Source organism: Camponotus floridanus, unplaced genomic scaffold (assembly GCF_003227725.1).
Source record: "Camponotus floridanus strain SB8 unplaced genomic scaffold, Cflo_v7.5 scaffold35, whole genome shotgun sequence".
Lineage (NCBI taxonomy): Eukaryota > Metazoa > Arthropoda > Insecta > Hymenoptera > Formicidae > Camponotus > Camponotus floridanus.
In genome coordinates this window covers 1,789,423-1,801,715 of record NW_020229492.1, presented here as the reverse complement: position 1 = coordinate 1,801,715, position 12,293 = coordinate 1,789,423, and the positions used below count along the sequence as shown (strand labels likewise).

Below are 12,293 nucleotides of genomic sequence, written 5' to 3'. Positions count from 1 at the left end.
CATATATTTTATAAATTTATATCATAAATAATGTATGTAAATGAAAATCTAACAAAAGAGAATTGACAGAAACCTTATTCTCTAGATGTTGCTGTACGTTTTTTTACAAACATTAGTTCTGGTATACAAGGATAATTATATGCTTTAAAATTTCCAATTTTTTTACCATCAACATAATTATAAGATATAAAACATTTATTACAGAAATAACTTATATCATGTGGTATCCTATTATGTTCTGTTAAAATCCAGTGTACATTAAATATTCCGCAAGAAATGCAATTTTTTCCAACAACAGGCCTTATTTTTTCTATTCTTGGATAGGCAGTTAATGATAATACATCATTCTCAGTCACTAACCTTTAAAAAAATAATTAATGATTATAATTAAATAAAATTACATCAAGAATATGCATAACTTTGATTTATTTTTTGTTACTATTCTTTTTCATAACATTAGAAATTAGCATCATTTAAAATTTTAAAAATGTTTGCAATATATGTATATTAAAAATTACCTGGCATCAGTCAGTACAATTAAATGTTCACAACAACCCTGATGTACATATACCCATGGAAAACCAAATCTTGCGCAAAGAGAATTTATTTGAGCATCCATGGTTGCAACTTTAAATGGACCTAAATCACGAGTTGCTGCCCATTCTAATATAACTCTACTATAATCAATGTTAGTTTCCACGCTAGTATCATTATAAAATGTATCTTCAATGTAAAAGAATCCTGATTTGTAGACATCCTATAATTGTAAATAGAGAAAATATAGTTATTTTTTACCTATAATTTATACAGAACTATTATAAAACATACAGAAATACAGAAATATTATAAAACAGATAAAGCTTTGAAAAAAGCTTGATCTATAATAAAAATATTATAAAACAGATAAAGCTTTGAAAAAAACTAAAATTGAAAACAAAAAACAGTTACTTTTGCCAATGCTCCAATTTTGTGACGATTTGATTTGTTACTAGTGTCTGTTGTAATTGATAAATCAGATTGACATATTATCTTTTGACGTAGTTCATACAGAGTTTGACATCCTAGAATCGATATGACACTTTTAAGATTAACAACTGGAGCTTTTAGTTTATAAGGACGATTCTGGTATTCAAATGGCTCATACACTCTGCAATAAATTAAAAATTCTTTATATGGTATTACAGAATTATTATTGGAATAGCTTGATTCATCATATTTCTGAAAAAAAGAAATTAATTTATTATTAATTATAATCTTATAATTATTATCTTGATATAATATTATTGATAAAAAACAAAGGTTTTGCAGTTCATTATTGAGAAAAATAATATAGTATCACAAAGTACTTGTAATCAAAATTTTAATTTAATTTTGATACAAATTTAAATATTTTATAAATTTTTCACATATTCTTTCCTTTTTGCTTTTTTTATTTCCAATTTTCATATAAATAATTACTAACAATTGGAATCCCATCTTGAAACCTTGGTTTTAATAGAGTTTCCTTAGATAATGTCTTTAACACTTTAATTGTTTCCAATGGAACATTATTTAACTTTTGTTCAGATTTTGTGTTTTCCTGTTTTTCTTTTTCCGTCGTATTGGGTTCCATTAATGGCGATAAATTATCAATACTGTAAAATTAAAAAAAAAAATTCTAATCAATATATATTTTCTTTTTTCATTTTATTTGAGAATACAGTAATATTTTTAATATATCTTGTAATGAAATACCTGCAATAGTGTTTGATTAAAAGAGTTCTCGCTTGTGGGAGATCAACATCCATAAGTTGAAAAATCTTTTCGTCACTTTGTTCATTTAGATTATGACATAAAAAGGAGTTTAATAATTCGCTGTATTGTTGAAAGTAATTCTTCAGACAAATTTTTGGCGATGCTTGGTGACTATAAATCTTATATATCTGATCCATTGCTATCTTCACAAATTACTTATTACTAGAAACAAAGGAATAAATAACCAAATAAAAAATCAAAGAAATAAATTTTTAAATAAATTTAAAAACACCTCAAGAAAAATCTACACACAAGCGGCTTTCTTTGCGAAAACCACGTATGTGTGTATGCATGTAAAAAAGTACAAACATGTGAACTCGACATTCGACACTTCGGCTAACTTCGGGTAATGAAAGAGGTTATATTATTTTTCATCTCCTTCTACGAAACCGGCAACGAAGGTAACTGCTGCTTTTAATCAATTTTTCTTAAACATTTCATATCTTATACTGATAATTTTTTTATATAAAATATTAAATATCTTTCGATTTATAGAGGATTATTTGGTGATTTTAGTTAGTTTAATTTTTTCATAAAAAGAATGGATGAAACAGATGATAATAATAATTTTTTTATTTTGTAATTTTATGCACGTACATATACAAATAAATAAAAAATTATTAATTTCTATAAAAAAATTATGTCAATATTAAATGAGAGAAAAAGAGAGGGAAAGGAAAAGAAAGAAATAATAAGAAAATTAATTAAATTATATAAAATACTTAATAAATAAGTTAAAAATTAAAATTAAATTAATATAAAAAATTATAATTTAAAGAATGTCTTTTAATTTTACATATAAAATACAAATGAAATTATTAATTTCTCTAAAAAAATTACGATATAAAATCGAAAAAGAAAAAAAGGACTTATGGAAAAACTAAATGAAATTGAATAAAATAAAATATTTAGCGAATAAATTAAAAATTCTATGTAAAATTAAATTATTAAATATCGAAAATTAGCAATTTAAGAATCATCTGAAATAAAATGATGCCGGAAAAGAGGTCATATGCGTATCGAGAGTCTAAACTGAGAGATACGCCATTCAAAAATTCCGCCAATTTGTATTTATTGCGTAAAAAATATTCCCATAGAATCAAAAAGTGAAAATTTTATTAAATTAACTTCAATTTACTTCAATTAAATTAACTTAAATTTACTTCAATTAATTCAATTTAATCAATTTTTCTTAACATTTCATATCTTATACTGATATTTTTTTATATAAAATATATTAAATATCTTTCGATTTATGAAGGATTGTTTGTGATGATTTTAGTTAGTTCAATTTTTTCATAAAAAGAATGGATGAAACGGATGATAATAATAATTTTGAAAAAAGGACTTATGGAAAAACTAAATGAAATTGAATAAAATAAAATATTTAGCGAATAAAATAAAAATTCTATGTAAAATTAAATTAATATATATCGAAAATTACCAATTTAAGAATCTTTTAAAATGAAATGATGCCAGAAAAAGAGGTCATAAAATCAAAAAAGAAGAAAAGGACTTATGGAAAAACTAAATGAAATTGAATAAAATAAAATATTTAGTGAATAAACTAAAAATTTTATGTAAAATTAAATTAATATATATTGAAAATTAGCAATTTAAGAATGTTTTGAAATAAAATGATGCCGGAAAAGAGGTCACATGCGTATCGAGAGATCTAAACTGAGAGATACGCCATTCAAAAATCCCGCCAATTTGTATTTACATACATCGCCGATAGATAGCAGCAGTGCACTCTAGAACGAGGCGCCTAAGCCAACGAGCGACTGTGGGAGCCGATTTAGTTTGTTCCGTCTATTTTCTGACGTGTGTTGTGTTTGTTTCGTATTCATTGTCGAAATTCGTCGCGTTCGACTTTTTACTCCCCGGGATCGGCAGCACGAAACACGTACGATGTTCGCAGCGTGGATCAATATGTAAGTAATACTTATCGCTTAATGATTATCCGCCAAACGTAACCTCCAACGTACAACGCGTTTACGTCCACGTTGAACGATACTTTGCACACACATATATTTTTCTCTCTCTCTCTCTCTCTGTCTCTCCCTCTCTCCCTCTCTTCTCTTCCCTTTTTTTTTTTTCATTGTTCCACCGATACTTACCTCCTTACCTCTGCTCGCCCGTGCGTGCATCTACGTGTTCTACGTTTTGAATTCTTGATTTACATAACCAACACCAATCGCGAATACTTTTGATCATCGACGATGCAACGATGCATCGATTGGAAGCGCTTTTGACGGATAGATATGCATAATTGATTGCACGAGGAGGCGCTTCGTTGACAAAGAAACGATTTTAAATTTGACATTTCAACACGTAACACGCACACAGACGCAAGCCTGCATGTGTGTGATATATGCATTTATTTTTCGCGAAAAATGATAAATAAAAATTGCACTATTTTTATATTATTTATTATATTAAGAAAAATATTCTTCCTTCCGTCTCTTTTTTTTTTTTTATATCTCTTTCCTCCTTTTCTCTATTTTTTTTTAATTCGATCCGTCTCTTTTCTGTAAATATGGAGTGCATGTATTCGTGTAATACGCATATATATATAATGTAATCTTAAGTGCAGAGGGACAGAATTTGACTAGTGCGGTTAAAGATTATCTAAATAATAGCCCATTGTGCTGTGACTATTTAGAATCGATTCTATAAATAATAACCGTCATCATCGTTACGAGATAAAGGTAATGCATTCTTATAATCGAATGCTATCAAGGTTACGAGGATGGCCGCGGGCTCTAAGCGATGGTAATAATTGAAATTGTATGCAATTCATTTTTTCTGCATACCTCGAAAATATTTTTAAAAAGTTTGCAACGAAAAATGTTTATTTTTTTCGAAAATTTATTATATTTTTTTTAAATATATTCTCTAGATAAGTCATGATAAATGTCAATATTTTTAGAAAATATATTGACATTTATCATGGCTTATCTAGAAAATTATATACTAGCAAATTATATTGATAAAACACACAACATTTACATATATATATATATATATATATATATATATATATATATACATATATATACAGGGTGGACTCTCCACCTGGAATATCTCCGTTATTTTTAGAGATACAAAAATGTTGTACTTATAAAAGTTGTACGGTACCAAGAGGGTAATATGCTACTAATAATTTTTAATTTTTAATTTTTTTAGTAGATGGAGGCGCTTCAGAGATTTCAATGTCATCTCCATTTTTTTAAATGGAACCCCCAATTTTTTATTACCTATTCTTATAGCTTATCTCGAGAGCTTTCCAAAACACTATAATAAAGTATTTCTTCATTGAGTACTTTTTGAGTTATGAGGGTTGAAATCATTTCTTAATTTTACATAAACCATAAAATATCTAGTAAAATATTCATTTTTCGATTATTTTACCTTAATGCTTTTATGTACAAAATAATGAAAGGAATCAATTGATGTAAAGAAAACATACAATTGTTTTTAAGAAAAAATATGAAATTGTTAATTGCAAATTACATATTGTTTTTAAAAAACAACTATGTTTTTTCTTTACACCAATTGATTTCTCTTATTATTTTGTATAAAAGTATTAAGGTAAAATAATTCAAAAATGAATATTTTACTAGATATTTTATGGTTTATGTAAAATTAGAAATGATTTCAAGCCTCATAACTAAAGTACTCAATGAAGAAATACTTTATTATAGTGTTTTGGAAAGCTTTCGAGATAAGCTATAAGAATACGTAATAAAAAATAGGGAGTTCCATTTAAAAATATTAAATTGATCTTGAAATCTCCTTAATGCCTTCATCTATAAAAATATCGTTTGTACCATACGATGTCTCCCTCTGTGTCAAACATCTTTTGGTATAAAAATTTTTCCATAGCTCTTCAACTTTAACTAATATTCGCATCGGTCACTTTATATGAATCATCCTATATATTGTGCTATAGAAAAAATTTGATGTAGCAACTTTATTATTCAGTAAAATCGAATTAAATGAATGTCTTCATTCAATTAATAAGTCAATGCTGTCATTTTGAAAGCAATTGGTACTATATACATTTTGTTATGATAAATACATGATAAATATATATGCCACCTCTACAAAGGATTATTATCCAAGTAATGTTTGTACACATTGCATCATGACATAACATAATGCAACGATGCAATTTATCATCCACACAATGTGCACTTACGATGTATTTATCTATTATTATTCATTCGTAATCGATTCTAATAGTAGCTGTGCTCATGGCTATTTTAGCTAAATAATCCAGTATATTTTTTTTAAGTATTAAATATTGAGATTAATTAAATTCGATTTTTTTCTCGAGTGATGTAATATATGTGATATGAAATAGCTGTAATTTCTCTAAAACTTACATTTGAAGTGATAAGATTCATAAATGCATGGCCATCTGTTTGTCATGTGAAATGTTTTACTGTAAATTGCAACGCCTCTTTTATGTAAATTAACAGCTCAATTGTATGCACACATGTCGTTCGTGCCACATAAAAAATTTACAATCATGTTATTTTGAAATCCAATGAAATGCAATGCAAGAAAATAAATATTAGCTAAAAAATATTTAATCGATATTTTTATCATAATTATACATTGATCGTAATCATTGTTACTAATGCTTTTGAATGTTTTGCAACGCGCCCTCAAAAATCTCTGATGAAGGAAAAGCAAAAGATGAAAATGAAATAAAATGAAATAAAAAGAAAATGAAACTAAATAAATTTCTTGAAAAAAAACGATAAAAATAAAAATCTTTTTCTTTTATGAAAATAAAATAATTTTTTTTTAACTAATATTTTAGTAATAGCACGTAATAGTAGAAGATGAATAAAGACGTTTTTCAAGAAATTTATTTAGTTTCATTTTCTTTTTATTTCATTTTCTTTTCACCTTTATAATATTTATAATATTTATTTATATCACCATCATAATTATACATTGATCATAATCATTGTTATTAATGCTTTTGAATGTTTTGCAACGGGCCCCCATAAGTAAGCAGGCGAAAACATATACAAACGCGTGTGAAGTATTACAATGAAACGAGATACAATGAAACCTCTTTTAATGACGTTCTTACTCCGACAACCGCAATTTTTTTCCTCTCTTTTACGACTTCTCGACTATACCGAACCGTTCGGCATTCAGTCATATGTTACTGTTATGCAAATGATTTTTGCACAACTGGAAATCCGATGCTTAAGAAGGACCGCAAACTGTAGATGTAAATCTAGTGCCTGATTATGAAAAATAAAAATTAATAGCATTTCGTACAATAATAATTTGTATTTTGTTTTTATCTATTCTATCTTTTAGTTTATCTCAAAGAAATAATAATATTAGAATAATATAAAAATATTAGAATAATATAAAAATACAGGGTGGCCCCGAACGTTCCAGACTTTGAGATCTTATAGGAAATTTAATTCTGAACAAAAAATTTCTCATAAACATGGGTTGAAAAATGCTTCCTTAAGAAATTATCGCTCAAAAACTTCTGATGAAGGAAGAGGTGAAAAGAAAAGAAAAGAAAATGAAATAAAAAGATAATGAAACTAAATAAATTTCTTGATAAACGTCTTTATTCATTTTCTACTATTACGTGCTATTACTAAAATATTAGTTAAAACAAAAATTATTTTATTTTCATAAAAGAAAAAGATTTTTATTTTTTATTTGTATCGTTTTTTTTCAAGAAATTTATTTAGTTTCATTTTCTTTTTATTTCATTTTTTTTTCACCTTTTGCTCTTCCTTCATCAGAGGTTTTTGAGCAATAACTTCTTAAGGAAGCATTTTTCGACCCATGTTTATTGGAAATTTTTTGTTCAGAATTAAATTTCCTATAAGATCTCAAAGTCTGGCTGGAATGTTCGAGGCCACCCTGTATAAAATAATTCTCTATCAAATACTGTCGGATATTTTACGGTATTTTATGTACTATTTTAGCATTATATTGAAAATTGAAAAATGTAGTTTAGAATTCTTTAAGATGCAAATGAAATTAATATTAAATTATTATTAATCTAATTAATATGTTATCTTAATCTTTATTTAAATATGAGTGTCTAATTAATTCATAATATAACGTAATCATAATATAATCATATAATTATTATGAATCTGTTAATTGACAATAAAGTATGGACAATACTAACATATGCGTATTTTATTAATTATTTAATTACTTCTTAAGTACATTATTATATGCATTATTAAATATGATATCTATTGCGGTAAAGTTGTGAATTATATCACTGGGAGAGAGAATGTATCATATAATTATCAATTATATTTATTTAAATTTAAATTTGCTTATTTAATTAAATTTAAATTTATTTATTTAATTAAATTTAAATTTATTTATTTAATTTTTTCAGATTATTTAATCTCAAAATTAATAAATTCAAAATGTATATAGGTATATATGTACATTTTTTACACAAACTATATATGTTCAAAATTATCAGGTACCTTTAAATTTTTTATTTCTTAAATATAAATCAAAATAAATACAACATCGGTCTCGATTATTTATGTAATAGTTGCAAATGATGCATTGAGAATATTTCATCTGTTTAGTAATTTTATTTGAGGTAATCTTTGTAATAATAAAATTTAAGCTCATTTATCCCTATTAAATTCAGACGCGTTCACGTTTTGACATTTTAAAAATTTACTAGAAAAAACTGAAATAGAAAAATAAAGCTAGAATTAAAATAATAGAAAATACGGAACAAAAAATAGCATACAAAGTTTCTAAAAAGTAAAAAAAAACACAATTTAATATGCATATACTCCGTTAATTTAAAACTGATTATAATCAATGATAAAAATCAATAAGATCCTGAATATTACGATATAAATTACACAGAGAACAGATTAAGAAGAGCCAAGCGCGGAGTAATAAGCGTAAATAATAAGACTTTCTAATAATTATTAGGTAAATTTATTAAACGTTTTCATTCCCTCATGCCATCCTCAGTAACTGTATGGATAAATTAACATACAATACAAAATAAATACATATATGAGAAATAGATGCAAATTATAAAAATGAAAAAGAAAATATCCGATAAATAATAAGACAGAATTGTATCATATGATCGATGGAACATGTGCGATATCTTAAGATTCTAAAAAAACAAAGCTTCTAAAAAGCGACATACAGCGAAATACAGTTTAATATGGATATGATGAATAAAAGGTTGAGAATATTAATATAATCTTACACAGAAAACAAGCTAATAAAAGCGTGAGGTAATAAGCGTAAAAAATAATAAGATATTCCTAATAATTATTACGTAAATTTATTGAACATTTCACTCCCTCTTCTCGCCATTCTCAATAACTGTACAAATAAATTAACATACAATATAGAAAAATAATTTCCTAAAGACTGGAGCCTCTCACCAGCTCCAACCGTTAGGAAAAACAATGTAACATACAATGTTGCTCTCATTATCATGCTAACAAGAGAACCAATGCGTCGATTATTGTTAAAAAACGGAAAATTATAATTAATAAAAGATAAGCCACTTATCAAGGGATCGCAAAAGCACAAAAGAAATACTGAAACAAAATCATCGTAAAATTCATTACGAATGATTGTTAAAAAATATAAATAAAATATAAAAAATAGAAATAAAATATAAAGAATAGAAATAAAATATAAATGTCAATGATAATATAATGGTAATAAAATTCAGCTGCATTTCAAATTTTCAATAAGTTCTTTATCATTATTTGTACGTGTAAGAACCGTCTTATATAATTTTCATTTTTGCGAGTATCAGCTGCAACCTGACATGGAATTTATATAAATTTTAGTCTTTCAAATCTTATTTTCATTTTTTGGTGTGTATTATCATGATGGCCGAGAGGTCTTAATTAAGGTCTCAAGAAAATTTAGAAATTTTGATTTGTCAAATCAATTTGATATTATTCTATTTTGTCATTTATCTTTATGAATTTCTACGATTTGAAATGCATGAAGATTATCAACAAGGTTGAAATAAATATTTATACAATTGTATTCAATAATAGAAGATCTACCTTCATGAGTTCGTGATGATACTATAGAGAAGAAATCATTCATTTCTTACTCTTTGTATAAAGATGAAAAATTGTTTTATTTTTTCTAAAAATTATATTTAATATATTTAATATATATTTAATATATTTAATATATTTAATATATTTAATATATCTTTAATATAAATATATTATTTATCTATTTTTTTTAAGTTATATTTAATATTATATAATTATTATAAAAATGTGTATTTTTTGTTACAGAAAATGAAATGAAATCTGAGCGTTTATTCAGAGATGAAATCCTGAAGAAACGGAATCTACTATCATGATGGAACCACCCCTTACGAGTAAGGTTCTCCGGGCCCCTAATTTAAAGAGAGGTCAAGAGAACATTAGGATACAGAATAGGGTAAGTGATAATAATGAGAGATATATCATATATATTTGTATTACAAAAATTAATGTTTACATACATTCGATTATATTTATGATAATATTTATGATAATATTATTGAAGAAAATGCTTGTGAATTTTGTTGCGAATTTTTCCGATAAATATCAGTTGAATTTTGCGTTATAACAATGCAAAAAAAAACAAATTGATGCATGATTCTCGCTTTCCTCGATGTATGTGGAATCTAGCTTTATAAATTTTTTTCAACTTATTGATATATTTCGCAAATGTTTCATACATAAACAGGTTATATTATTATTTCATATTCGTTGCACTTATATCTTACATTCCACTTTCGCCCACTTAAAGTTTTATAATTTTCCTGTGCAAGAAACACTTCTATTTTTGTTCCTTTTGCTTTTATTTCTACATTTTCCAGAAATATATTATAATCGAGTTCATATACAATGTAGTATCAAAAAATTGTTGTTTAAAAAGATATTAATTTAATATATTTAAGTATATATATATATATATATATATATATATATATATATCTTTTTTTTAATCGATTACACCTTCTTTTGCTAGAAAAGTGATGATACCAAAAAATTGAATTAATTGAAAATAAAAAAAATGATGTGTGTATTATAAATGTGTGTGTATTATTAATCTTTATTTTCTTTTTCTTTCTCTTTTTATTTAATTATGTCTAAATATTATAAATCTTTATCTTATCTCTAATATTACATTTTCCTCTTCTTATTTTCTGAAGGAGGGGAGAAAGAAAAGAAATAAATAGAAGAGAAGATGCACAATTTAAAAATAAACAAAGCAATAGATGGGATTTTGAATAAAAATATTTCATAAAAATGAATAAGTTATACTTTTACTTTTATAATTTTATTTTATTTTTACGAAAATAGTTTATAAAAACTGGCATTGTCAGATTGTTCACTTATAGCAATTTGAACATTTATTCTAAACATATACATGTTTACACATATGAATGAAAATATAAATCTGATTTTGCAAATCTATACTTTAGACAATGTTAATGATGCCGATGATACTAATAAAAAAACTTCTATCAAGTAATAAACTTCCTTTAAATAATAAAGAGGAATATATGCATGAAGTAGAAAGTGGCATAAGCTCAGACATCTGTAGGAATCATCCATGATAGAGACTGACATATTTGTGTAGGATATTTGCATATTTTCCAACTCAATAAATAATCGATAGAAGATATGTTTGGCAGACTAGGAAAATATATGAGAGCTGAATCGAGAATTGAATTTTTGTGCTTTTGTGAGTTCTTTAAATATCGAGATGTTCCATGATATAATTTTTTCCAATGCTATTATTATTCTAATTTATGCTCATAAATTGTGTAAAGTAAATATATTACATAGATTCTCGAATTTTTTTGCACCGTCAAAATTTAATGTTTTTCCTATTATTATAGCTTTTATTTCATTTAAGATAAGATGATGATTCATTAAAAATAATATGTCATCTCTGAAAAATATATGTCATCTCCACCAAACAAATATATATATTCTCAATTTTGTAAATTCCACGAAATTGTATTAAAACATACAAACTCTAAATTATTTGATTTTATGTTTAATAAGCCACTTGCTAAAAATATCATCGTTTGCATTATTTATGAAAATAAGAAAATCTCATTTTTCATAAAATGTAATATCAGATTCTTTTAAAAAATAATATTATTCTATCTCGAGAAATTTACCAAGGCATCTTCTCTTCTCCAGTATGATTTATTTTATTCCGGCAACTATTCATTTTAGTAATAATAATTTAATTATTAAATTAATTAAATTCATGTTCATTACGTGTAATCTCTGGTGTTACTTTCAGTATCCATTTATACTATTTATACTGATAATGAGACTTAGAGCTTTCTTTGCACGAAAGTGCACACACAGAAATACTTGTGCCTTGCGTTTTCTCTTATGCTTCCTAGCACTTTAATTAGAAGAGAAATGACACATCTCAAGAATGCCGGACTA

The 12,293-nt window shown here is 25.3% G+C and overlaps 2 protein-coding genes across 9 annotated transcripts in view; one reads left to right on the top strand and one right to left on the bottom strand.

Moving 5' to 3' along the window:
* Positions 1-19: 19 nt before the first annotated feature.
* Positions 20-4,035, bottom strand: LOC105249546 (snRNA-activating protein complex subunit 3). Of its 4 annotated transcripts, none has more exons than XM_011255100.3 (6): positions 3,915-4,035; positions 1,735-1,956; positions 1,463-1,634; positions 949-1,218; positions 519-757; positions 20-360 (listed from the first exon to the last, which is right to left on the bottom strand). In XM_011255100.3, exons 2-6 carry the CDS (start codon positions 1,929-1,931, stop codon positions 75-77), a joined length of 1,164 nt encoding a protein of 387 aa, XP_011253402.1. In that variant the 5' UTR covers positions 1,932-1,956; positions 3,915-4,035; the 3' UTR covers positions 20-74. The 4 variants fall into 4 exon arrangements, with proteins under 4 accessions (XP_011253402.1, XP_011253399.1, XP_011253400.1 ...); XM_011255097.3 differs by lacking the exon at positions 3,915-4,035 and adding an exon at positions 3,522-3,850; XM_011255098.2 differs by lacking the exon at positions 3,915-4,035 and adding an exon at positions 2,104-2,178.
* Positions 3,596-12,293, top strand: part of LOC105249548 (mitogen-activated protein kinase-binding protein 1) — a 50,806-nt gene continuing 42,108 nt past the window's right edge. For 4 of the 5 annotated variants that reach the window (XM_025410849.1, XM_025410854.1, XM_025410853.1 and 1 more), the window contains exons 1-2: positions 3,596-3,728; positions 10,125-10,272. In XM_025410849.1, coding sequence (XP_025266634.1) covers positions 10,189-10,272 — 84 coding nt within the window. In that variant the 5' untranslated portion in view covers positions 3,596-3,728; positions 10,125-10,188. Of the gene's footprint in view, positions 3,729-10,124; positions 10,273-12,293 lie in introns of those variants that run through there. The other variant, XM_025410851.1, reaches the window with a different exon arrangement.